Source organism: Pelophylax lessonae (assembly GCF_965119305.1).
Source record: "Pelophylax lessonae genome assembly, chromosome: 8".
Taxonomy (NCBI): domain Eukaryota; kingdom Metazoa; phylum Chordata; class Amphibia; order Anura; family Ranidae; genus Pelophylax; species Pelophylax lessonae.
Window position 1 is genome coordinate 12,936,292 of NC_138775.1, and position 27,993 is coordinate 12,964,284.

The following is a 27,993-nucleotide window of genomic DNA, read 5'->3' on the forward strand; positions in this document are numbered from 1 at the left end:
CCAGACTGGCCTCTGCGGTCTTGGTATGCAGAGCTGGTAAAAACAGTTGTGGATCCTCCATGGTGTCTTCTTCTGCGGGAAGATCTACTTTTTCAAGGACCTATCTTCCATCCTGCTTTACGGTCGCTGGCTTTAATGACTTGGCTGTTGAAAGCAAGGTGTTAAAGGATAGAGGTCTCTTAATCAGTGATTCCAACTCTTTTGAAGGCCAGGAAGTCGACTTCCAGGAAGATCTATCATCATACATGGAAATTGTACATTTCATGGTATGAATCGCTGCAACTGCACCCTCGCTTGTTTTCTGTAGCTAGGGTTTTGGTCTTTTTACAAAAGGGGGTTGAGCAGCACTTGGCGTTGGGTACTATCAAGGGCCAGATGTCAGCCTTGGCTATTACTTCTTCCGAGGAGATTCCGGTTGCTGCCATGGGATCTCAATCTGGTATTGTCTGTTCTTCAAAAACCTCCCTTTGAGAATATTGGGGAGATTTCTCTGCTTTCCTTGTCACAGGAGGTTGCCTTCCTAGTGGCTATCACGTCTGCTCGCAGAGTTTCTGAGTTGGCGGCGCTATCCTGTCTGCCTTATTTGATGGTCCACATGGATAAAGTGGTCCTTCGGCCATAACCGTCTTTTCTCCCTAAGGTGTTGTTGGATTTTTGTCTTAATCAAGACATCATGTTGCCTTCCTTATGTCCTAAGCCTCAACATCCCAAGGAGATTGCCTTGCACTCTCTGGGTGTGGTTCGGGCAATAAGGGTTTATCTGACGGCTACCAAGTCCTTTAGAAATGCGGGCTTTGTCCTTCCAGGCGGTCCTCGCAAAGGTTTGGCTGCATCCGCTGCAACCATTTCGAGATGGATCAGGCAGACGGTTGTTCAGGCTTATTCACTCAAGGGTCAGGTTCCTCCTTTCCCTGTGATGGCTCATTCTACTAGAGCGCTGAGTGCTTCTTGGGCTTTTCACCATCAGGCCTCGGTTGTACAAATTTGTAAGGCAGCGACTTGGTCGTCTGTGCACACCTTTACCAAATTTTACAAGGTGGATTTGTTGGCTTCTTTGGATGCCTCTTTTGGCCGCAAGGTTTTGCAGGCTGCTGTTTCGTAAGAGAATGTTTTTTTTTTTTTTTTTCTCTCTTAGGGGTCTTTTTACCTGGGTGAGCTCATGTTGTTTTGGTTGAGCTTCATGTTACCCAGTTGGCTAGGTTTAGCCTTTGGAGTTTACGTTACTTTCTGGTTGCGTTTTCTCACCCCTCACGCCTATACTGCTTTGGGACGTCCCACACAGCTCATGAAGATGAGGCTGCGTCTGTCAATGGGCGATAGAGAAAATACAATTTTGTAAAATCTTACTGTAAAATCTTTTTCTCTGATGTCCATTGACAGACGCAGCATCCGCCCCTCTGAATTGCGGATGTTTTTTTGTCTTCACTGCTGGGTGGGTATCTGTGAAGGTTATGTCTGGAGGGACAGCCCAGTGGGCGTGTATATGCTAAAACTTCGTACTAACGTACTGCCTAGACTACTCCTGCTGGTGGCAGCGTAACCCACACAGCTCATGAAGATGAGGCTGCATCTGTCAATGGACATCAGAGAAAAAGATTTTATGGTAAGATCTTACAAAAATCGTATTTTTCTCCAAGATCCAGCCGCCTGCACAATGTTGGACATACTTCATTACAGGTAGGCAGCTGGATTCTGGAGAAGTCTGTGTTGCATTGTAGACATCACATAGGTTTACCTCCTAAGTCATCACAGTCACAGCTTCTAGTTTAAGTATATCTACAGTACTTGTCTACTCACATGATCATTGCGGTGCATCTTCCACTACGTGGCGCTCTGCGTTTCTGATAGATATGGAATTGCTGCTAAATAGAAGTTGAAGTCTTATGCCAAAGGCTGCATGCTGTATAAGGAGGTCAGTTACCATTGTACAGGACTGTAAAATTTTGAGTGTGTGCTTGTAGAGAGGCAGGAAATGCTGGGTCATTTGCTATAGAATAAGACACACAAAGGATTAAGAAAGATGTGAGAGTGCAGTAAAACCATAGCAGTGTCCCTCTCCACCACAGACCCCACCCCGTCCTCTTCCTCCCTTTCCCTTCTGTCTCTCCCTCCTTTCCCCTTCTCTGCCCCTCTTTCCCCTCCTCTCCCCATCCCTTCTGCCTCCCTCAATCCCTGTCTCTTCCCCCTATCCTCCTTCCTTTCTCTCCCCTCCCCCCCCCCCCCGTTTTTTATTTATTTTATTTTCTCTCTCTATTTTCCTCTGCCCTCTCCCTCCTCTTTACCCTTTATCTGTTCTCCTTTATCCACCCCACCTCTCAATCCCGCTGTTTCTCCCTCTCCCTCCTCCCTTCTCCTCTTCCTCTCCCTCTCCTCCACCCTTCTCCTCTTCCTCTTCCTCTCCCTCTCCTCCTCCCTTCTCCTCTTCCTCTCCCTCTCCTCCTCCCTTCTCTTCCTCTTCCTCTCCCTCTCCCTCCCTTCTCCTCCTCTTCCTCTCCCTCTCCTCCCTCCCTTTTCCTCTCCCTCTCCTCCTCCCTTTTCCTCTCCTACTCTCCTCCTCCCTTTTCCTCTCCCTCTCCTCCTCCCTTTTCCTCTCCCTCTCCTCCTCCCTTTTCCTCTCCCTCTCCTCCTCCCTTCTCCTCTTCCTCTCCCTCTCCCTCTCCTCTTCCTCTCCCTCTCCCTCTCCTCCTCCCTTCTCCTCTTCCTCTCCCTCTCCTCCTCCTCTTCCTCTCCCTCTCCTCCTCCTCTTCCTCTCCCTCTCCTCCTCCTCTTCCTCTCCCTCTCCTCCTCCCTTCTCCTCTCCCTCTCCTCCTCCCTTCTCCTCTCCCTCTCCTCCTCCCTTCTCCTCTCCCTCTCCTCCTCCCTTCTCCTCTCCCTCTCCTCCTCCCTTCTCCTCTCCCTCTCCTCCTCCCTTCTCCTCTCCCTCTCCTCCTCCCTTCTCCTCTCCCTCTCCTCCTCCTCCCTTCTCCTCTCCCTCTCCTCCTCCTCCCTTCTCCTCCCCTCTCCTCCTCCTCCCTTCTCCTCTCCCTCTCCTCCTCCTCCCTTCTCCTCTCCCTCTCCTCCTCCTCCCTTCTCCTCTCCCTCTCCTCCTCCTCCCTTCTCCTCTCCCTCTCCTCCTCCTCCCTTCTCCTCTCCCTCTCCTCCTCCTCCCTTCTCCTCTCCCTCTCCTCCTCCTCCCTTCTCCTCTCCCTCTCCTCCTCCTCCCTTCTCCTCTTCCTCTCCTCCTCCCTTCTCCTCTTCCTCTCCTCCTCCCTTCTCCTCTTCCTCTCCTCCTCCCTTCTCCTCTTCCTCTCCTCCTCCCTTCTCCTCTTCCTCTCCTCCTCCCTTCTCCTCTTCCTCTCCTCCTCCCTTCTCCTCTTCCTCTCCTCCTCCCTTCTCCTCTTCCTCTCCCTTCTCCTCTTCCTCTCCCTTCTCCTCTTCCTCTCCCTTCTCTTCTTCCTCTCCCTTCTCTTCTTCCTCTCCCTTCTCTTCTTCCTCTCCCTTCTCTTCTTCCTCTCCCTTCTCTTCTTCCTCTCCCTTCTCTTCTTCCTCTCCCTTCTCTTCTTCCTCTCCCTTCTCCCTTCTCCTCTTCCTTCTCCCTTCTCCTCTTCCTCCTCCCTTCTCCTCTTCCTCCTCCCTTCTCCTCTTCCTTTCTCCTCTTCCTTTCTCCTCTTCCTTTCTCCTTTCTCCTCTTCCTTTCTCCTCTTCCTTTCTCCTCTTCCTTCTTTTTATTTCTCCCTGTCTCTTCTTCTCCAATCTTTCTTTTCTCATTACCCACCCCCCATCTTCTTCTTTTTTCTCTTCCTCCTTCTCACACTCTCCGCTTTTTTTTTTCTCTTTTCTGTGCCTTTTTTTCTTTTTCAACTCTTTTCCCTGTGTGTGTGTGTGTGTGTGTGTGTGTGTGTGTGTGTGTGTGTGTCTCCTTGCGCTCTTCCTGCCCTCATACTTATTTTCCTTTTTTTCTTTTTTTTTTATCATCCTATTTGGCCATATTTTTCACCTTTTTTCTTCTCCCCCCCCCCCCATTGTCTCCTCCCATTGTCTCCACCCATCATTTTCCCACCCCACTCTTTCTCCTTATCCTCCTCCCTCTTATTCCCATTTTTTTCCTCCTTGCCCCCCCCCCCCCCCGTCTGCCTTGCTCTCACTCATGATTAAACGCAAATAATTCCTGCTATGTGTTTTATTTATTTATATATATATATATAATATAAATATAATTTTTTTTTTTTTTCATGGTGTTAGCGAAAGTGTTTAAATCTGTCTTGATATTAACTCTTAAGTAATGCCTTGTAGAACCCGGACTTATGCTTACCATACACAACTCGATTTTAGAATATGTTTACTAAATTAGCCTAAAGTCAAGCTGTGGAGGTCCCTGACGCACCATTCGGCGTGACAAACTTCAGCTGAAAAATCAGAGGAGACAAATGGAAAATTGTCAGTTGAACCGTAACAGTCTCCAATCAGATGCAGTTATGTTTCATGTTTTCAGACAGCTGTAGGTGTCAATGTCTCTGTATACAATAGCCGACAGGGAAGACTCTACCTCTTTCGCTGGGATGAACAAGAAAGATCTTAATGTGTTTGCACTCGGGACATTCTTGATTTGCACACTGCGTTCAGTCTAATGCTGGAAATGTGGTCATAAAATTAAAGAGCCCAGACTGATCACTTCACTGACCTTCTTCCCACTGACCACCAATGTAAGGGGCTTTTTCCTAGAGACTGTCAATGGACTAATGTTACCAGGAGGTCCCCGAGATGTTAAAATTTATTTTAAGGGTTTCTCTAGGGTAAAAAGGCTGGTTTAAAGCCACCATTGTCAACTATGGTTCCTCTAGAGGTTACCAAGGTTCTCCTTGAGCTGTGGATGATGATTGACCTTCAATTGATGGTGCCTTCTTAGGTCCAGCTCCAGCCTTTCTCTATAGATACCAGCAATTCTCAATTAGGGTTCCTCCAGAGATTGTTAGGGGTTTCTTGAGCAGTAGATGATTGATCTTCCATTATCGGTGGCTACATAGATCTAGATCCATCATGCCCTGGCCAGTAGCCAGGGCATGCCAGTGATCCATAAAGCTGTCTTCTAAGCACAAATCTAATAGGGGGGCATTCTTCCTTTTGACCACCAATGTAAGGGGCTTTTTCTCTTACAAGGGGGTCCCCAAGATATGAAAATTATTTCAAGAGTTCTTCTGGGGTTAAAAAGGTTGCGAAAGGCTGGTCTAGAGCCATCATTCACAACCAGGGCTCCATGGAAACCTAGGGTTCCTCTAGGCAAGGGTGTCAAACTGGCGGCCCTCCAGCTGTTGCGGAACTACAATTCCCAACATGCCTCTGCCTATAGAAGTCATGCTTGTAACTGTCAGCCATGCAATTCCTCATGGGACTTGTATTTCCGCAACAGCTAGGGGACCGCCAGTTTGACACCTGTGCACTGGAGGTTGCCAGGAGTTCCTTGAGCTTTTGTTAATAACCACCTATCTGATCTATCTATGTTGCCATCATAGATCTAGGTCCATCACCACTTGGCAGATTCAGTAGCATCACTCTAATTATTTTTAAGGCTCTAAAGGTGTCATCATAGTCACCACTGTAAGGGGGACATTGTTCCCACTGACCTCCAATATAAGGGGCATGTTCTTAATACCCCCAAATGAACTTATCTTAGGAGGGGTTCCCTGAGATGTGAATTATTTCAAGGGTTCCTCTGGGTTAAAAAGGTTGCAAATGCTGCTCTAGAGACTAATGGGTGCTGTATGGTTTGTCTTCACTGGGTGGTGCCCGTTATGGATCTATTCATCGTTAACCTCTTTGGGTCATGCAAACGGTTATCTTGAGTGATTTAATCGGTCTCATTCGATTTTCATGTTGTGCTTTGTGTGCCCTGTCACCTTTTGGCCATATTTATATATTGCCCCTGGACGATCCTGATCTGTAGGTGACCAGGGTTGTGGTTGGTACATTTTCTCATTTGGTTGGTAGGTTTGGCATCCATTGCTCTGACACAGAGTAACCCTCTTATCTACATCAGCACACTGCCATTTGAGTTCTTTTCCCAGTGTTTGGTGGATCGTACATTCATGGCTAGGTGTAACTTGCATGTTGTACTTTGGGACATCCAGCTGTACTAATAGATGAGAGGTGAATGTTTCTGTGAATGATTGACGCAGTTGTGTTGGGCAGAGCTCTGCAAGCCACACCATTTTAAATCTTCACAGCTGCTGCAGAGAGGACGTGGGTGGTCCACTTGGAACCATGTTACATGTTAAGCCCTAAATTTGGGTGTAACATGGTTTTAAAACTGGACTTGGTCTTGAAAATGCTGCATACTTTTGGTCCAATACTGTCTTCAGGCCCTCAAAGTGTGTTGGCTTTGTGAGCGTCTCTTATTTGATTTTATATTAGAATTATTTCATGTTCTAGATTGATTCTCGGAGTGACACCTTAGTCTCAGGTCCATTTAGTTAGAAGCCAAGGAAACTGGAAATTCTTGGTGTGCAAAAGCTGCCAACCCAGAAACCATTCCTACTCTGTCCAAATACCACTGCAACTCCTATACCAGCAGAACAACCTTGAGGTTCAGAAGCTACACTTCCCTTCAAGATCTTATCGCTGTCTGTGTCCCTTCTGGAGACATCCATCTTCTATTTGGACACCATTGTCTCAAAATCCAAACGTATACATCTTCTATTTTTTCTGGACACCATTGTCTCAAGAGAAACCCAAACGTATACAGTTTTTACATGGTGATCTTTTAGTAGTAGTTTTTTTTTTTTTTCCAGCTTCAGCTGCCGAGTGGATTTTCCCCTCACTTTACATCAGTGGTTCTCACCTGCCTTGCCTCCAGCCAGGTGCAGATCTCTTAAACTATCGCAATGCCTTCAAGCTCCCATAGTGTCCTCCAACCTCAAATAGTGGCCCATAGTGCCCTCCAGACCTTCACCCTCCCAACAGTGCCCCCCACAGCTTCCTCCAGAAACCTCATTGCTTACATGGCCATCAAATCTGCTGTAGACTCTCCTAACTCACTCCACAACCACCAGACCTTGCCTCCAGCCAGGTGCAGATCCCTTACCCCTACCACAATGCCTTCAAGCTCCCATAGTGTCCTCCAACCTCAAATAGTGGCCCACAGTGCCCTCCAGACTTTCACCCTCCCAACAGTGCCCCCCATAGCTTCCTCCAGAAACCTCATTGCTTACATGGCCATCAAATCTGCTGTAGACTCTCCTAACTCACTCCACAACCACCAGACCTTGCCTCCAGCCAGGTGCAGATTCCTTAACCTACCACAGTGCCTTCTAGCTCCAAATGTGCTGCCCAGCCTCACACAGTGCCCCATAGTCTGCTGTAGAGCTTCCAATCCTTAATAGTACCCACAACCCTGGGCCTTGTAGCATTTCAACAAATATATTCCTATATTTTTATTATGGGAGTATAATATATTGCTCTGTATTCTTGTGTCCCAGTTACCTGGTGATCCTGCCAGTAGCTTCATCTTCTTTTCTGATAAGGACAACAAGATGACCCATTACTCCTGGTTTCTGGTTGTCAAGCCATCCTGCACTTCTGCAGTATTGGTGTACAGGGTGCTGTACAAACGTAAGACATCATGTACGCTCAAGTAGTCTGCTTGTGATTATACAGGCAGATGCCTCCTGGCCCGCCCCTTAGCTGATGATTGATGGATCAGTTTGAGGCTCCACCCACAGACTCGGAGCTTGGGGGTAGAAGAACGCACACCGTGCTCATCATGTTTAGATAGGCGCACACGTCTCCTGGCCCGCCCCTCAACGGCAGTTTAAGGCTCCTCCCACAGCCTTTGCAGCTAGGGGGGTAGAGGAATGGACACTGGTCATGTGACCCCTTAAGTCAAATAAGGAGGTTTATTCCTATTTTTGAGTACTTTTAGCTAAATGGCATGCTTAGCCAATCGTAGGCATTGCCGTGATGTGTGCAGTATGCATTAGGTTTACAAATACTTTTATATAAAATAATTTGCCACATTTTATATTTATCTTATTAAAAAGAATTTGTATAATATTTTATTTTTAGTACTGAACATATAAATTACTGTCATTGTATAGTTTCTGAAACTATTCAGGTTTTGCACAAGGAAAATTTTGTCTTCATTTTATTTATTTTTTTTAAACAGCGGAGTGTGGCTGGTCCTGACCTTGTCAGACTGTCCTGCTGTGGCTGGTCCTGACCTTGTCAGACTGTCCTGCTGTGTCTTATAGTCCAGGTTGTTTTGGCAACTCTGTTGGGTTTGTATAGCTGAACCCCACAGCTGGCGCTTCTGTTACAGGCCGGTATCTGCAATGTCCCTTTATGTTGTTCTTTCAGGGCATTCTACATTTTAGAGGGAAAAAAGTCAATCTGAAATATATTCCAAATTCCGACCGATGGACCTGTCTTCAGGTGAGTAATCATTCTTCTTGGTTATTGGAATATGCTGCAATGTCTCTGGTCCACTGATTCATGCTTTGTCTCCCACAGTGCAACGCTGTCAACGTGTTATCCAAAGAACGGTGCTGGCAGTGCAGTGCGCTGAGGGCCGGTGAGTGGGGACCATTTATGACTGAGAAAAATTTATTTATATATATATATATATATATATATATATATATAATGTGTGTGTGTGTGATAAATAAATATATATATATATATATATATATATATGCGCGTGTGTGATAAATAAATGTGTGTGTGTGTGTGTGTGTATATATATATATATATATATATATATATATATATAATTTTCTTTACTCAAAAAGTTTAAAGGGTCACAGACCACAGGTGTAATGCCTGGTTCTTGCAGACTCTTTTCTCCATGTCTGGGCCGGGGTACGGACCTTCAGTTAGGGCTCTTTCACATTTGTGGTAATGCTTACTGCCTTCTGAAAAGTGATCTGTGAAGGATCACTTTTTAGAGTGCGGTAGCAGCAGCTGGCAGCCATTTGGCTCACAGTTGTTCCATGGAGAACTACAAGTCCATCTGCTGCGGTGACAGAGGGGACTAGTAGTTCAGTCATTCAAACACCTCTGCATCCCCATGGGGGGTAAACGCAGCCCTTGTACAGACGTATGCTATACTACGCCCCGTGTGATTGAGGCCCAAGACCTAAAATCCATCTAAATCAATTTACAGAGAAATTCTGATTATTATTTTTTTTTTTTAACATTGTGTGGTTTCATTTGCTGGAGATTTTGTATATAATTTTTACTACACTGAATCATGGTAAATGTCCATCTTAGTTTCTCCCATGTCTCCTCTTGCAGGTACTGACCATCTGTCTATCAGAGACGCCCATAAAGATCCCAAAACCCCACCCATCTTGACCACCACGCCGCAGCGCAGCAAGAAGCGCAAGTCCAAACGCAGTCCCTCTGGCCGCAGCCCAGACCGCTGGAAGGATAAGACCCCGCCTAGGGAGAGGAGCCCCCCGCCGAAGATCAGCAAGGGAGCAAAGCAGGCCAACCCGGAGAGTGCAAGTGAGTGGAATGATCCTGAAAGAGCTGAGGGCCGTTATCCCAATCATTTAAGTGATATTAAACACACACATTTAATTTTACATTGTCAATAAAAGATAGGCTGTGCTAATTAATACAATAAATTGATATTAATATCCAAACAGTAAAAAGTTAGTCCATGATGAGATAAAAATTAACCAAGTGAAGAAAAATTTGTGAAAAATGTTTTTTTGTGTATATAAATATATAAACCCCACCACTCGTGAATCCCTCACTAAAGGATGATTGGCTCCTTAATGACACTTATACACATCCAAAATAGTAGGACAGTAAACCAAATGGTAATTCACATGTAAAATGAAGCTGGCTGGCTCTGTGCACTGCACCCGTCCTTTGGGGTTATCACGCAGTAACGTCAGCACGTCGTGGCCCAATGCGTTTCGTCACAACTGCCGTCTTCCTGGGGTTTTGTAAGTGTCACTCTTTTTACTATTAATAAAGTATCCAACAATTTTACACTTTGTCAGAATATTATTATTTCTTCCATGGTGAGGTATATTCATAGCCATTTGCATTGGAACTCCAGTGGGATAGGGATTGGGATCTCAAGTCTTACCTTCTATCCAGAGGCTCTGGTGGTACCTGATTAAGTGCTGAAGACCTTTTTATGGTCAATTTTCTCTGGTAAGGAGCCAATCATCCTTTCATGGCGGATTCACAAGTGGTGGTGATTTATTTATTTATTTATTTATATATATATATATATATATATATATATATATATATATATATATATATATATATATATATATATATATATATATATATTATATTATATTATATATAAAAAATTTTCCCCAGGAAAGACTCCAGAGAATAAAATGGTCGTTTGCAATATTTTTTGTCACGCGGTATTTACGCGGCGGTCTTTCAAACGCTGTTTTTTGGGCAACATCACATTTTACTGCATTTAATAAAAAATAAACAGTAAAGTTAGCCCTTTTTTTTTTTTTTTTTTGTATATTGTGAAAGATAATGTCACGCCGAGTAAATAGATACCCCCAACATGTTACGGTTTAAAATTGTGCATACACCCGCGGAATGGCAACAAACTACGGTCAATAAAAATCTCCATAGGCGATGCTTTAAAAAATGTTAACGGTTGCCAGTTTAGAGTTACAGAGTAGCTCTTCTTTTTTTTTTTTTTTTTTTTTTTTATATTCCTCTGGCGATCGCGGCGATAGCTCACATGTGGTTTGAGCAGCGATTTAATTTGCGGGTGCGTCTTCCGTAAATGTTTACTTTCGTACACGAGCTCACGAGGATGGGGGTGGTTAAAAATGATTTATTTTTTTCCTATTTATTTTTTTAATTTTAGCACAGGTTTTTAAAAAAAAAATAAATATCTGATCACTTTTATTGCTTTCACAAGCAATGTAAACATCCCTTGTGACAGTAATAGGCAGTGACAGGTACTCTTTATGGAGGGATCGGCAGGAATGTGACAGCAATAGGCAGTGACAGGTCCTCTTTTATGGAGGGATCGGGGGGAATGTGACAGCAATAGGCAGTGACAGGTACTCTTTATGGAGGGATCGGGAGGAATGTGACAGCAATAGGCAGTGACAGGTACTCTTTATGGAGGGATCGGGCCCTAGACCCCTTCACTACACTTTAATGTATTCAAAATGCCGAAAACGGCATTTTTGAATACAGTCACTTTTTAAATTTGGCGCCTTTAGCAGCCGAGTAACCTGGACGTGACATCATGGACGCCGCCTCCGGGTTACGTCATCGGAGACCTGATCGAAGCCACATCTGGCTTTGATCGGGACTCCAACCAGCCAGCAGACGCGCCAGATGGTTGCTCGGGTCTCGCGGTGATGGGAGACCGAGGGGGGGGGGGCGGGGTAACAATCAAGCAACTCCCAATCCGCATCGGTCATTACCGCCTGAAAGCCGACCGTTGGCTCTAAAAAATGGTACCGGGGTGATGCCTCTAGCTGCAGGCATCACCCCGGTACAACCACTTCTTGCAGCCGACGTAGAGCTACGTCGATTTGGGGTAAGTGGTTAAAGAGGAGTTCAAGCACCCCCCACGAAAAAAAAAAGAAAGTCAGCAGCTACAAATATTGTAGCTGCTGACTTTTAATATTAGGACACTTACTTGTCCTGGAATCCAGCGGTGTCGGCATCCCAGCTGATGTTTTCATCGGCTCTCGGTTGCTGCCTTTTTTATTAATATCGCAAAAAAAGAAAAGCGCAGAGGTGATAAAATACCACCAAAAGAAAGCTCTGTTTGTGGGGAAAAAAAAGGACGTAAATTTCGTTTGGGTAAGGCTTGCATGACCGCGCAATTGTCAAAGTCGCACAGCACCAAATCGCAAAAAGTGGCCTGGACGTAAAGCAGGAAAATCCTCCGGTCCTAAAGTGGTTAAGGAAACCAGCAATGCTGTCATTTTGACAGTTGGGAATTACCGGCAAATGGTGAAGGATAGGGGGGCAGGAGGGCGGGGCATACCACACACACTTGGGTATTTAGATGAAGTTTTTTTTTTTTTTTTTTATGGGTGTAGCATATGGTTTACAAATGGTTAACAAAATTTGCTTTAACTAAACTTTAATTTATTTGCAGCCGTCATCATCAGGGGGATCGATGTGAACACTTCTCCGGACACTGTGGTGAAGGCACTTCAGCCTTTGGTACCATTATCACCGAGCAAAGTCCGCATCATGAAGAATCGGAAGAGCAGCCATCGGGGATTTGGCTTTATAGATCTTAAAAATCACAAGGTGAGACGTGTTCTGCGTGTCGCTAAGGAAACACGAGGCTCATCCTGTCTTGGGCTCGGTTCGCATTGGTGCTAGGGAAGACATCGCATGTGATTCGCACTGCTGTGCAAATCACATGCAATGTCTGTGCGATGCATATTCAGCCATACAGATTGGATGGTTGAATTTGCATCGCATTCGCACCAAACTCGTGCTGGACCTTCTTTCTTTTTTTTTTTTTTTTTTTTCTTTTTTTCTTTCTTTTTTTTTTTTTTCTTTCTTTTTTTTTTTATCTTTCTTTTTTTTTCTTTTTCGTTAGCACCAGAATTGGATCGCATCACACCCATACGATCTGATTCCTGTCCGAAGTGACAGTTCACACTGCGATATGCAAACCGATCATTAACTTAGTATTGACACCCCCAGCGGTTCCCATATGGCAGTGTGAACTGCGTGCCAGTCTGGTGCGATGCGGGGAACCCACAGTGGATTTGCAGGGTTTCCCGCATCGCACCAATGTGAACCAAGCCTTAAGCCGGCCATGACAGGAAAAGCCATATGAAGGTGATTGCAGGGGTATAATACAGAACATGATTATCTCAGTCCTTAATTAAACTATTTAACCACTTGCTGACCGGGCGAGAGCCGAATGATGGCGCATCACGGATCAGGGTAAAGGGCCAATGACAGCGGACCTTTACCACGTGATCACTCGTACACACTGGAAAATTTTCATCCAAAATACTTTGGTACGATTTTCGTCTTGTGTGTACACAACTTATCACCGCTGATTCCAACATTTCATATGAAAATTCCCAAAGGAACAAAGTTTTTCTCGTATGGGAACAGAACCAACAATTTTCGTTTTAACCGGTTGCCGACCGTCTGCAGTCAGCCCCGGCCAGGCAAAGTGACGTATATATACGTCACTAGCCTGTCACTTGCTTGGGAGCCAATAGCGGGCGAGCGCGCGCCAACTGAGGCGCACTCCCGCCCCGGCTCGTTCCCCAGCAAGTCCGTGCGTGTGACCGGCGGACCTGATGTCCGCCGGTCACTCGGCGCTCGTCGGTGCAGAGGGAGAAAGGCAGGCGGCTGATGTAAACAAGCCGCCTGTCATTCTCCCTGGTGTAGAAACACTGATCATACAGTTCTACTATGTAGGAACCGTTGATCACACTTCCTACACCTCAAGCCACAGCCAATCACAGTTAGAATCACGCCCCTAGGGACACACATAACCCCTCCCTCTCAAAAAAAGTTAACCCCTTCCCTGCCAGTGTAATTTTACAGTAACGGTGCATATGTATAGCACTGATTACTGCAGTAATGTCACTGGTAACCCCAAAAGTGTCAAAAATGTCAGTCTAGGGTCCGATCTGTCCGCCGCAATGTCGCAGTACCGCAAAAAAAATCGCAGATCGCCGCCATTACGCGTTAAAAAGAAAAATGACAAAAATCTTTCCCTTTGTTAGTAAACGTGATAACTTTTGCGCAAACCAATCAAAATACGCTTTTGCAATTTTTTTTTTTTTTTTTTCCAAACATATGTAGCAGAAAACAAATTGGCCAAAAATGTTAAAAAATTTAGATTTTTAAATTTTTTTGGGGGGGGGAATTTCATATAAAAAAATGTGAAAAATATTGTTGTTTTTGCAAAATTTACGCTCTTTTTTTTTTTTTTTTTTGTTTATAGCGCAAAAAGTAAAAATCGCACAGGTGATCAAATACCACCAAAAGAAAGCTCTGTGGGGAAAAAAGGACGTCAAATTCATTAAGTACAGCGTCGCACGACCGCGCAATTGTCCGTTAAAGTAAAAAATCGCAAAAAGCCCCCTGGTCAGGAAGGGGGTAAAATCTTCCGGGGCTTAAGTGATTAATGTGTACAGTTTTTGTTAAAGGAAAATCTGAAAAGACTGTGCATGATCAGAAACAAAAAAAAAAAAAAAAAAAGCCTTTTGTCGTACGAAAATTAATTTTCTTACAAATTTTCATTCATCGGTTTTGATTGGCTGTGAAACGATGAGGAAAATCAGACGATCATTCGTCCGATTTTTCTTAGTGTGTACCCCACTTTAAGCAATTTAACCAATTCCCGACCACCCACCGCCTTTTTTCTGCGGCAGGGTGGCTCATACAGGCAAAACGACGTAAATCTACGTCACTCGTCTGGGAGGAGCTAGGGGGCGGGCGCGCACTGCCGGCGGCCCGCTCCCGCCGGCGATCGTCAGCCGGTAAGCCGATGCAGGTGTCAGGCAGCTCCGATTGCCGTCTGACACCTGTGATCGCTCCCCGCTGAGAGAGGACGATGGTGGGCTATTGTAAACCCATCTGACCACTCTTCTCCCTGAAATGATCACAGAGCTCATGTGATCCTTCAATATAGGATCACAGGTCTCTATGATCATTTCACAAGTCAAGCCCCCCCAACAGTTAGAAAACACTCCCCTAGGCACACATTTAACCCCTTAAACCCCTTCCCTGCCAGTGTCATTACAGTAACAATGCATATTTCTCTTACGTCCTCCGACAGTCGCCGCCTCTTCATATTCGTCACATATGGGGTATTAGACTTTGCTCCGAAGGAGTAGCTAGGCAACAGAATATGTTAACAATAAAGCTTTTAACATATCCCACCCTCAAGGGGTGGTCCCCTCAGTCAATACCCTCCTACTTCCTGCAACCATATCCCAGTTTTAATGTCTAGCTTGTCAGGAGTGGCTGGCTCTCTCTGTGCTGGGACTTTCTGTCCCAGACTCTTTCTTCTTTTTAAAATTTTGTTTGAGTTTTCTCTCTACCTTTACTTAGCTGTTATTTTTGTCAGCGTTAGTTCTTCTGATGAAGAGGATCATGCGGGCTGGGTCTCGGGCTGATCCCCCTGGTCGCAGGTCGTGGGTCAGTGGCTTCCCAGTCTGCCATCGAGCGTTCAGCCAGGTAACGCTCCTGGCACAGTGAACGACCCATCCCTGTTCGGTGCAGGGATGATTGGTGAGGTGGCTACCTCACTGGACGCTGTGCGGTTTCTTAACCCCCATTGTGTGCGTCTTGAATGCGACTCTCCCTGCCTCATGTGCAGCGGCTTGTTCGCCTGTGCGGGTCCCCCACGCCATGTGAGGTAAGTGTATTTATGTGGGGACCTGTCTGTCTGGGGGGGTGTCAGTCTGGGACTGTGTAACCTGCCTCTATTCACACTGCTTGTCTCCCTATCTCTCGGCTGCATGCTGTGGGCTGCAGGGGGGGGGGGGGGAAGCTGTATGACACTGTGTGTGTCAGACTGGTCAGTGTGAGAAGCTGTGTGCTGTGGGGCATGTTTTTTTGGCATGTTTGGGCATATACAGCGATCGCTGCGGCGATCTGACATGTATTCTGATATTGGAATGTAATGTGTGTTTTAATGCACTGTGGAGCGGCGGTTTCGGCGCCAAACGACGCCATTTTGCCTACACTCGCTCCGGCCGCATGTTTTACATGCATGGCGGCCATTTTCTTGTAGCCTCCATAGGCTTACATAGAGCGCCCTGGCAGCATCACTTCCTCTTTCCAGGAACACCGATCGAGGCAGCAGCAGCGGCGAGGGTCTCCTCAGGTTTTATCCTTCTGTTCTTGCTATCCATTGCCTGTGTTCAGTTTGCATATTCCCTGTGGGGGTCTTATTGTGCTTGAGTGTGGTGCGGTGGGCTGCGCTTGCCGCGCTTGCTTAAAAGGGGCAGTTAACCCTTTGTTGTCTGGCATTACAGGGGCAATGGATTCTCAGGAGGGCAAATTTCCTACAGCATTGGTGGAAAGCCAGGGGACCGCTGTTTCCCCCCCAGGGGGGGATTTAGCCACTATTGTGGCTGGCCTTGCTGCTCAGGTGCAGATGCTGGTGGCTGCTCAATCTACTAAAAGGCCCAGAGTTGCTCTTTCCTCTGATTCTGAGGGTGAAGGTGATGGGGCTGTTATGGCGGGGGCCTCCTTGTCGGGGTCCCGCTCCTCTCTTGATCTGGTGGGGTCTGAGGTGGAGGGTGAAGTTGAGGGGGTTGATAATTCTCCCCCTGGCTCGCCTGAAGAGCTTGCAATCATGGATGAGTTGATTGCTTCCATAAAGCAAACGCTGCGTTTGCAGGACGAAGTGTGTCAGCCGCTGCCTTGGCGGCTTATGGGACGCAGAGAAAACGCAGGACGCCGCAGGTTTTTCCCTGCAATGATGATTTTCAGCGCGCTGTTAAGGAACAATGGTGCAATCTGCGCAAACCTTTTGCGGTACCAAGTAGATTCAAGCTGCGTTATCCTTTTTCGCCTTCCACTGATGAAAGGTGGTGTGTGCCTCCCCCAGTGGATCACGCAATTGCGGTTTTGAACAAAGCCACTGCGATTCCTGCAGAGGATTCCCCTGGAGTCTCTTGCCCGTCATACTTATTCTGTTACGGGTTCTATGCTTAAGGCTCTGTTTGCTTCTCTCATGGCGGCCCAGGCGATCGCAAGTTGGACGCAGATGCTTAGGCGCGTCCTAGTGGCCGACTCGGCCTCGCCGGCGACCCTGGATATGGTGGATCAAATCCACCAGGGTGTCATGTATCTGTGTGATGCGGACCTGGACCTGGTTCCGTTGGCTGCACGTGTGCACAGCGTGGCGGTGTTGTCTCGCCGCCTGGTTTGGTTAAAATGTTGGTCGGTGGACCAATCTTCACGTAAGACCTTAGCCAATCTACCTTATGATGGGTCTCGCCTTTTTGGGGAGTCCCTGGATGTGTTGATTAAGGGGATCACCGGGGGTAAGAGCACTCTCTTGCCCCATTTCCCCAAGGCTAAAGGGGCTAATTTTCGGCCCCCTCAGGGGTCCTTTCGTGCCTTTCGGCCGCACTACAAGGGCAAACCGTTCAAAGGTCAAGGCTCTCAGAAGAAGCCCTGGTCTGGTAAACAGAAGTCCGGCCAATCCGGATCTGCAGCCCATAACAGTTCGGCCTGAAGGGGCGCCCTCACCCAGTTTTGGGGTGGGGGGACGCTTGCTCTGTTTTCTTCGGCCCTGGTTGGCCCGTGTGCGGGACAGATGGGTTCAGGAAATCGTTCGATCTGGTTACAAGATCGAGTTTCTCTCTCGGCCGGAGAGCAGATTTTTTCCCTCAAATCTTCAACTGTCTCCAGAGCGCGTGCGGGACCTGAGGGCTCAGGGAGTGGTGGTTCCGGTGCCTCATTGGGACAGGTTTCGGGGGTTTTATTCCAATCTGTTCACCGTGCCCAGAAAGGAGGGCAAGGTTCGTCCAATTCTGGACTTGAAGGCTCTGAACCGCTCTGTGCGGGTTCGCAAGTTCCGCATGGAATCCCTGCGGTCGGTGGTGGCTGCCCTGGTTCCGGGGGAATTCATGGCCTCCATCGATTTGAAGGATGCGTATCTTCACATCCCCATTTTCGAGGGTCACCAGAGGTACCTTCGATTTGCCATTGCGGAGGATCACTACCAGTTCGTGGCGTTGCCTTTTGGTCTCGCCTCGGCTCCGCGGGTCTTCACCAAGGTGCTTGCACCGGTTCTGGCATTGAGGGCCCAGGGCGTTTCTGTCCTGGGGTATCTGGACGACATTCTGGTTCGGTCTGCGACCAGCCAGGGTCTGGAGAAGGACCTGTCTGTCACGGTGCAAACTCTGCAGGAGTTTGGTTGGACGATAAATTTTCCAAAGTCGACACTGAGTCCGTCGGTTCGTCTTCCCTATCTGGGAATGATTCTGGACTCGGTGCAGGCGAAGGTCTTCCTGCCGGAAGACAAACTCAGGACTCTCCAGGAGGAAGTCAGGTCCCTCAGGGACGTTCCGCACTCGTCTCTGCGGACGTGTATGAGATGTCTGGGATTGATGGTCTCGGCCTTCGAGGCGATTCCATTCGCCCAGTTTCACACGCGGGGTCTCCAAGCGGAGATCCTGTCCAGGTGGGACGGGCGACCTCAATCTCTGGATCTTCAAATTTCGTTGAGTCATCGCACCAGAGAAAACCTTCTGTGGTGGCTCCAGTCCCCGTTGGTGTCCGGGGGCAAGTCGTTTCGTCCGATCTCGTGGACGGTAATCACCACGGATGCCAGCCTGTCGGGCTGGGGTGGAGTTCTGGGCGTTCTATCCGCCCAGGGGACTTGGTCGGAGGGGGAGTCTTCCCTTCCGATCAACATTCTGGAATTGCGTGCGATAAGTCTCTGTCTTCATCGCTGGACGGACCGGCTGCAGGGCTGCCCGGTTCGGGTGCAGACGGACAATGCCACGGCGGTGGCCTACATCAACCACCAAGGGGGCACCAGGAGTGCCCGAGCGGCTCGAGAAGTGGCCGACATTCTGTCTTGGGCCGAGACTCATGTCCCGGCGATAACGGCGGTTCACATTCCGGGGGTGGAGAACTGGCAGGCGGACTATCTGAGTCGCCAGACCCTGGATCAGGGGGAATGGTCTCTCCACCCGGCTGTCTTCCAGATGTTGTGCGCGAAGTGGGGTCTTCCAGATGTGGACCTGTTCGCGTCTCGTCTCAACAACAAGGTGAGAAGGTTCGTGGCACGGACGCGCGACCCTCGGGCAGACGCGTCGGACGCGTTAGTGGCCCCGTGGCATCAGTACAGGCTGATGTACGCGTTTCCACCGATTCAGTTGCTGTCCAGGTTCCTTCGCAGGTTGCACTCGGAACGCAGCGCGGTGATTCTTGTGGCACCGGACTGGCCTCGCCGGTCCTGGTACGCAGACCTCGTGAATCTGGCGGTCGACGCCCTGTGGCGTCTGCCTCTTCGAGACGATCTACTGTCTCAAGGACCGATTTACCATCCTGCTTTACAGTCGCTGGCTTTGACGGCCTGGCTGTTGAGACCGAGGTCCTGAAGGAGAAGGGTCTCTCTCCAGAGGTCGTTCATACTTTGATCAACGCGAGGAAGTCTTCCTCGGGGAAGGTTTATTACCGTACTTGGAAGGCCTATTTTGCCTGGTGTGAGTCCAGGGGGTTTTCACCCCGCACGTACTCGGTGTCCCGTGTGCTGTCTTTCCTTCAGACGGGTGTCGATCAGCGTTTGGCGCTGGCTACGATAAAGGGTCAGGTGTCTGCGCTGGCCGTTCTGTTTCAACGTTCCGTGGCTTCCAACTCCTTGGTTGGCACCTTTGTTCAGGGTGTGCGGCATCTGGTTCCTCCTAGGAGGGATCCCCTGCCCCCTTGGGACTTGAATCTCGTTCTGTCTGTGTTGCAACGTGCTCCTTTTGAACAGATCAGGGAGATCTCGTTGTCTATGTTGTCCAAAAAGGTCGCCTTTTTGGTGGCGATCACTTCGGCTCGCAGAGTGTCGGAGCTGGCGGCTTTGTCCTGCAAGTCTCCGTACCTGGTTATTCATTTGGATAAGGTGGTCTTGCGACCTAATCCTTCTTTTCTTCCGAAACGAGTTTCGGAATTCCATCTTAATGAGGATATTGTCTTGCCTTCGTTGTGCGCGAAGCCTAAACATCCAAAGGAGGTGAGATTGCATTCTCTGGATGTTGTTCGGGCGATAAGGGTTTACCTTAAATCGACTGAGTCTTTTCGAAGGACGGACTCCTTGTTTGTTCTTCCAGAGGGTCCTCGGAAGGGCATGGCGGCTTCGGCCTCTACCATCGCCAAATGGATCAGGCAGACCATTGAACAGGCCTATGCCTTGCAGGGGAAGGTTCCCCCTGTGCCTGTGAAGGCGCACTCTACTAGATCTCTGAGTACGTCTTGGGCCTGTCGTCATGGGGCTTCTGTAGCCCAGGTGTGTAAGGCGGCGACTTGGTCGACCGTGCACACATTCACAAAATTCTACAAAGTAGATGTTCAGGCATCGGCGGATGCTTCCTTTGGCCGCAAGGTTCTTAGTGCGGCGGTTCCCTAGGGTCCCTTGTTGGGGACTCCTGGCTGTTGGGATAAGTTTTGTATCCCCTGGTTTTTTGTCTTTTCCTGGGTTGTTGCTCCTGTTGAGCACTTATTTTTTGCTGTTGCCCAGCTGGTTTCCTTCCTTTGGTAAGGTTCCTTTCTTTGATGCGGAGACTGCGTTGCCTTTCGGCGCGGATGCGTTTCCCACCCCTCATGTTTGCACTGCTTTGGGACGTCCCCATATGTGACGAATATGAAGAGGCGGCGACTGTCGGAGGACGTAAGAGAAAACGGAATTTTTGTAAAATCTTACCTGTAAAATTCCTTTCTCTGAGTCCTCCGACAGTCGCCGCCCCCGCCCCTCTTTTGGGGTTTGGTTGTATACTCTACTGCTATTCCACTAAAACTGGGATATGGTTGCAGGAAGTAGGAGGGTATTGACTGAGGGGACCACCCCTTGAGGGTGGGATATGTTAAAAGCTTTATTGTTAACATATTCTGTTGCCTAGCTACTCCTTCGGAGCAAAGTCTAATACCCCATATGTGACGAATATGAAGAGGCGGTGACTGTCGGAGGACTCAGAGAAAGGAATTTTACAGGTAAGATTTTACAAAAATTCCGTTTTTTATGATCAAATGCCACCAAAAGAAAGCTCTATTTGTGGGGGAAAAAAGGGCATACATTTTATTTGGATACAGCGCCGCACGACCGCGCAATTGTCCGTTAAAGTAACGCAGTGCTAAATTGCAAAATATTTCCTGGTCATTAAGGGGGCAAATCCTTCCGGTCTTAAAGTGGTTAAAGAGATGCCATCAGCCTTCCCATGCAGGGCAAAGTAACTGCACATCCACCCCAACCCATCTATACTCCCTCTCTCCAGAGCTTCCTTGTAGCCCCGGCCTCCTATGCAGCCGGCACTGAAATTCAAAGTGTCCGATACTAATGGGAGTGGGTCCAGGGGCCAAAAGTAAGTGCTGGAGAGTATAACTGGTCCATAGCATGTGGGGGAAGTCTGCAAAGGCACCAATCAGGGCAAGGTGTCCGTGTCTTTAACCACTTCTGGACCGGAAGGATTTTCCCCCTTAATGACCAGGCCATTGTTTGCGATTCCGCACTGCGTTACTTTAACGGAAAATTGCGTGGTCGTGAGTCAGTGCACCAAAATAAAATTGATGTCCTTTTTTTCCCACAAAAAGAGCCTTGTTTTGGTTGTGTTTGATCACCTCTGCGATTTATTTTTTGTGCTATAAACAAAAAAAAAGCGACAATTCTGAAAAAAATATTTTTTCACGTTCTGCTACAGAACATTCCCCCCCAAAAAAATGTAAAAATCAAACATTTTTCATCTTTATAGGCGAATTTGTATTCTGTTACATATATTTGGTAAAAAAAAAAAAAAATCGCAATAAGCGTATTTTGATTGGTTTGCGCTAAAGTTTATCGCATCTACAAACTAGTGGAAAGATTTATGCTTTTCATATATATATATATATATATATATATATATATATATATATATATATATATATATATATATATATATAATTTTTTTTTTTTTTTTTACTAGTATTGACGACAATCTGTGATTTTTAGCGGGATTGTGGCGGACAGATCGGACCCCTAACTGACATTTTTGACCCTTTTTTGAGGGGACCAGTGACATTACTACAGTAATCAGTGCTAAAAATATGACACTGTTACTGTAATGACACTGGCAGGGGTTAACCCAGGGACGATCAGAGGGTTAGGTGTGAGCAGTGATGGCGAACCTTGGCACCCCAGATGTTTTGGAACTACAGTTCCAATGATGCTCTACTATACGTACAGAGTGCATGAGCATCATGAGAAATGTAGTGTCAAAACATCTTGGGTGCCAAGGTTCGCCATCACTGGCCTAGGGGGTGCTTTCTAACTGTAATAATGACACTGGCAGGGAAGAGGTTAACCTAGGGGTGATCAAAGGATTAAGTGTGAGCCTAGGGGAGTGTTTACTAAATGTTGTGGGAGGGGCTTGTGAAATGACCATAGAGACCTGTGATCCTGTATAGAAGGATCACAGGCGCTCTGTGATCATTCCAGAGAGAACAGCGAGGGAAACTCTTCTGAACAGGGGCACAGACAGCAAAATAAATGTTACAGGGGTGTTAACTCTTCCCTATGCTATCCAAAAAAAACGTTAGTTATTTTCATTTTTGGCTGGCGCTACACTTAAAAAATGTACCTGTTGTGACCTACAAATTCAACCACAGACCCGCTCTTGTTTGTAATCCGGGGACCGCCTGTACGCTTATTGGGATTTTTTTTTTTTCCAAAAATGTGTATCAGAATACATATTGGCCTGAACCAGTGTTGGCGAACCTTGGCACCCCAGATGTTTTGGAACTACATTCCCCATGATGCTCAACTACACTGCAGAGTGCATGAGTATCATGGGAAATGTAGTTCCAAAATATCTGGGGTGCCAAGGTTCACCATCACTGCACTAAACTGATGAAGACATATTTTAGATTTTTTTGCATTTTTACAGTCAGGAAATCTCCTATGTCAGGCAGGGATGTATCATATATGGAGGTAAAATGAATCCACATAGCGTGATTCCATAAAGCATGTCAATTTTATTCAATAAGTTGCACTTCATCAGTGTCATCCTGGCACTAAGGGTTCCAGTGTAATTAGAAATATATAAGAAAAACAATCCGTGTGTCTCTCTCCTGTATGTGGGGGATCGTTCGTCTCCGGCTGGAACACTCCAAGCCGGGAGACTGATCCGACATGCGCGGTGCGTTCCAATGTCCTGGCCCCACCCTAATAGTTTCGTCTATTGTCGTCCCGTTCAACGTCCTGGCCCCGCCCTAATAGTTTTGTCTATTGACGTCCCGTTCAACATCCTGGCCCCGCCCTAATAGTTTTGTCTATTGACGTCCTGGTCAATGTCCTGGCCCCACCCTAATAGTTTCGGACGTCCTGGCCCTGCCCTAATAGTTTCGTCTATTGACGTCCCGTTCAACGTCCTGGCCCCGCCCTAATAGTTTTGTCTATTGATGTCCTGGTCAATGTCCTGGCCCCGCCCTAATAGTTTTGTCTATTGACGTCCCGTTCAACGCCTTGGCCCCGCCCTAATAGTTTCATCTATTGACGTCCCGTTCAACGTCCTGGCCCCACCCTAATGGTTTCGTCTATCACGGGGCAGCGTAATTGAATTGCTTGCCATCTCGGAAGCGTGGGTGTCAGCATAGATTGTATGTCTGCTATAGATTTCCAGGCATTTCGATCTCTAAATCTTTTATTCGGAATTTATCTGCTTCTATAAATTGGCACAATCTGCGGTCGGATAGTCCAGTCGGAAAATCCGGGTTGGCAATCCCCGACATCATAGGTGCTTACCAAGAATAGTTTTTTTTTTTTGTTTTGTTTTGTTTTTAAGTGTTGGGTACCCCAACACTTCATTTCTCTATCGTTCATTGACGGATCATGGATGCAGTTCTCCTGTAGGGGGCAGTATAACCCTACTGATATGGATCAGAGAACTGCGTCTCGTCAATGAACTTAAGAGAAAAGGATTTTACGATAAGTCAAAAATCCGGTTTTCTCTATCGTTCGTTGGCAGACACAGTTCTCTAATCTATATCAGTAGGGTTATACTGCCCCCTACAGGAGAACTGCGTCCGTCAATGAATTTTAAGAAAAAAGGATTTTATGGTCAAGTTAAAAATCCAGTTATTCCTGATATGTCCCTGCTGTACCGTGTACTTGTATGAGAAAGTCTCCTGTTCTCTTTTGTATTACTTCCTTTGTGTAAAAATCCCTGGTGCTCCTGCTAGTCCCCTTGCTTTCCTATTAAAAACTGACCACACTAAGCAGGACAGCACACCGTGGTCACCGTGGTCAGTTCTCTAGTTATGCTGGGAACTTGGTGTACTCTCCAATGATCAGACTTGTCCTGATGCACCCCTGCTGCACTGCCATTCACTGGGCAGCTCAATCTGCTGCGGCTTTTCCTCCCCCCCCCCAGCTCCTATGCAGCTTAGAACAGAGGGAATGTGATCACTTATAAAAAAGGGGGGGGAAATTTTTTTTTTTTTTTTTATATCTATTGAAAAATGTTTTGCCTTTCGTTTCTATTTTAAACTGAATAAGTTGTTTTTACACGTTTGATTGTTTACAATCACTTTAATTATGTTTCACCCATGTAAATCATCCTCATTGCCGTTTCTTTCCTCACCACTAGGAGGCGATACGTCTGACAGTCCTGGTGCGTGATCTGAAACCACCTCTCACCATTAATGGGAATTATATTTCCGTGGACCTGGCAGTTGGGCAGAGGAGGTAAGTTTTGTGCATCAAAGCTGAACTCCAGGCAAGCACACACATGATATATATATATATATATATATATATATATATATATATATATATATATATACATACATACATACATACATACATACATACATACATACATACATACATACATACATACATACATACATACGGGGGTGGATTTACTAAAGGTAAATATAAAGTGCACTGCAAGTGCAAATTGCTCCAGATTTTAGTAAACGAGCAGCAGAAGCACTGCTGATTTTTATCAATCAATCGTACAATCGTTTTTTTTTTTTTTTTTTTTCCTTGCACGTGATTGGGTATTCTTTGCAAAGGGAAGCTTTACCTCAATTACTAAGCTGTGGAGCAACTGCACTTGTATTGCACAGCATATTTACCTTCAGTAAATCCACCCCAAGTGCCTTTTTACCTGACAAGAGTGTTTTATTTCTGTCCATCCAGTCCTGAGGTTTACTCCGCTCTGCCACACAGGGCAACCCTGTCTGGCAGGAAAGGAGACCCGAGTTTTATCTTACAGTTGGGTAACATTTATAGGTCCTGTCCTTCCCACCGCCTGTGACTGGACAGTGAAAGGAGAAGCAGCGGACTGATGATCTCATCTCTCTCTGTCACTCTGTATTCCCCACTTACCAGCATGCCCCATGCATTGCAGCACACTTTATTGACTCGTTTCGGGTCAACAACTAGAAGGGGAGGAGAGCGGACGTGTGTCCACTCCCACCCCACCCCCCACCGCTTCTCTACCCAGCGTCACCCACTACACGTAGTGGGAGATGTGCGTCTATGGAGCATTCCGGTGGCAACCCAGGCGCCAGGACAAAACTTCTGGGCGCCTAGGGTTAGTCCAGCCCTGATTTTAATAATCATAAAAGGGAGATGAGGTATAAATCGTCACATCAGTAACCTACAGATGACTAAATTATGCAGAGTTGGCTGAAAAAGACTAGAATAGGTTTGGGATCTCCCTCATGGCCAACTAGATTCCAGCTGTCTATTATGTATATTAAACAATGAAAGCAAATTCTATGATCTTCTTCCATCTGGACCTCTGAAAGCAGCAGACAATACGTTTATATTACCAAAAGTAATAGGCCAGTCACGTTCCTCCACCCCAAACTCGCTCCTCCATGTCTTTATGGACCTTGCTTTGTGCACTGGTGTGAAATCATGTTGGAACAGGAAGGAGCCATCCCCAAACTCCTCCCACAAAGTTGGGAGCATGAAATTGTCCAAAATGTCTTGGTATGCTGACGCTTTAAAAGTTCCCTTCACTGGAACTAATGGCACTTTTCCACTGCAAGTACCGGCTCGGCTCCCCCCGGCCCTGCTTGGCTCGGTTTGGTTTTCCACTGCATGGTACCGCATGGTACGGTGTTGGAACGATTCGGTACGGTTTGCTTTTCCACTAAAGTAGTAAGTGGGTGGGATAACAACGATTCTCTGACCAATCAGTGGCTAGTAGTGATAAACCGTCAAGGCTGCATGCAAAGGATTGTGGGATATGGTACCGGTACGGCCCTCTTGGAACCACAACTGAGGTGGTACTGTTTAAGCGAGCCGTACCGTTCGGTTCCATGTAGTGGAAAAGCGCTGCCATACCGAACCGTTCCTACACTATACCATGCGGTACCATGCAGTGGAAAAGCGCAAAAGCGAGCCAAACCGTTCAGTTCCATGCAGTGGAAAATCGCCATTGGAACCCCAACCGAGGTGGTACTGTTTAAGCGAGCCGAACCGTTCGGTTCCATGCAGTGGAAAAGCGCCTTAAGAGGCCAAACCCAACACCTGAAAAACAACCACACACCATAATCCCCCCTCCACCAAATGATTTGGACCAGTGCACAAAGCAAGGTCCATAAAGACATGGATGAGCGAGTTTGGGGTGGAGGAGCTTGTCTGTCTTGACCTCAACCCGATCAAACACCTTTGGGATAAATTAGAGCGGAGACTGTGAGCCAGGCCTTCTCATCCAACATCCGTGCCTGACCTCACAAATGCGCTTCTGGAAGAATGGTCAAACATTCCCATAGACACTCCTAAGCCTTGTGGACAGCCCTCCCAGAAGAGTTGAAGCTGTTATAGCTGCAAAGGATGGGCCAACTCAATATTGAACCCTACGGACTAAGACTGGGATGCCATTAACCACTTAAGCCCTGGAAGATTTTACCCCCTTCCTGACCAGGGGGTATTTTGCGATTCGGCACTGCGTGACTTTAACGGACAATTGCGCGGTCGTGCGACGCTGTACCCAAATGAATCGGTCGTCCTTTTTTTTCCCACAAACAGAGCTTTCTTTTGGTGGTATTTGATCACCTGTGCGATTTTTTGATCATGCGCTATAATCAAAAAGAGCGACAATTTTGCAAAAATAACAATATTTTTCACATTTTTTTTTATATGAAATTCCCCCCAAAAAATATGTAAAAATCTAAATTTTTTTTAATTTTTGGCCAATTTGTTTTCTGCTACATATGTTTGGTTAAAAAAAAAAATCATAATAAGCGTATTTTGATTGGTTTGCGCAAAAGTTATTGCGTTTACTAAGGGAAAGATTTCTGTAATTTTTGTTGTGTTTTTTTTTTGAGTAATGGCGGCGATCTGCCTTTTTTTTTTTTTTGAGTAATGGCGGCGATCTGCCTTTTTTTTTTTTTTTTTTTTTTTTTTTTTTGAGTAATGGCGGCGATCTGCCTTTTTTTTTTTTTTTTTTTTTTTTTTTTTTGAGTAATGGCGGCGATCTGCCTTTTTTTTTTTTTTTTTTTTTTTTTTTTGAGTAATGGCGGCGATCTGCCTTTTTTTTTTTTTTTTTTTTTTTTTTTTTGAGTAATGGCGGCGATCTGCCTTTTTTTTTTTTTTTTTTTTTTTTTTTTTTGAGTAATGGCGGCGATCTGCCTTTTTTTTTTTTTTTTTTTTTTTTTTTGCGGACTGCGACATTGCGGCGGACAGATCGGACCCTTGACTGACATTTTTGACACTTTTGGGGTTACCAGTGACATTACTACAGTAATCAGTGCTATACATATGCACTGTTACTGTAAAAATGACACTGGCAGGAAAGGGGTTAACTTTATTTGAGAGGGAGGGGTTAAGTGTGTCCCTAGGGGCGTGATTCTAACTGTGATTGGATGTGGCTGTGTGTGTAACAGCAGAGATCTACGATCCTACATAGCAGGACCGTATGATCTGTGCTTTTACACATGGGAGAATGACAGACGGCTGTGTTTACATCAGCCGTCTGCCTTTCTCCCTTCACAGCGGACGATCGCAAGTGACCGGCGGAGGTGTCTGTGAACGAGCCGAGGCGCCTGCTATTGGCTCCCAGGCTAGTGACGTACTGATACGTCACTTTGCCTGGCCGGGGCTGACCGCCGCAGTATATGTACTTGCGGCGGTCGGCAACCGGGTAAAGTTCATGTGTGTGTAAAGGCAGGCGTCCCAATACTTTTGGTAATATAGTGTAAAGTGAAAGGCGCTGTGTACAGAACAAGGCCCGAATCCTCCCAACACACTAAACTGACCAGAATCTTCTATTCCTCTCATAGGACTGAAGGCAGATCCGGGAAAGGCAACAAGTCGTCTCCTGGCAAGGTGATTGGGAGTTCATGGGG

The 27,993-nt window shown here is 46.6% G+C and overlaps 1 protein-coding gene across 1 annotated transcript in view; it reads left to right on the plus strand.

Moving 5' to 3' along the window:
• The window catches only part of LOC309561327 (uncharacterized protein), an 83,388-nt gene that overhangs the window by 34,031 nt on the left and 21,364 nt on the right, over positions 1–27,993 (plus strand). Inside the window, exons 6-11 of the mRNA XM_082265190.1 lie at positions 8,329–8,403; positions 8,482–8,542; positions 9,265–9,477; positions 12,092–12,249; positions 24,273–24,370; positions 27,928–27,973. Coding sequence (XP_082121316.1) covers positions 8,329–8,403; positions 8,482–8,542; positions 9,265–9,477; positions 12,092–12,249; positions 24,273–24,370; positions 27,928–27,973 — 651 coding nt within the window. The remainder of the gene's footprint in view (positions 1–8,328; positions 8,404–8,481; positions 8,543–9,264; positions 9,478–12,091; positions 12,250–24,272; positions 24,371–27,927; positions 27,974–27,993) is intronic.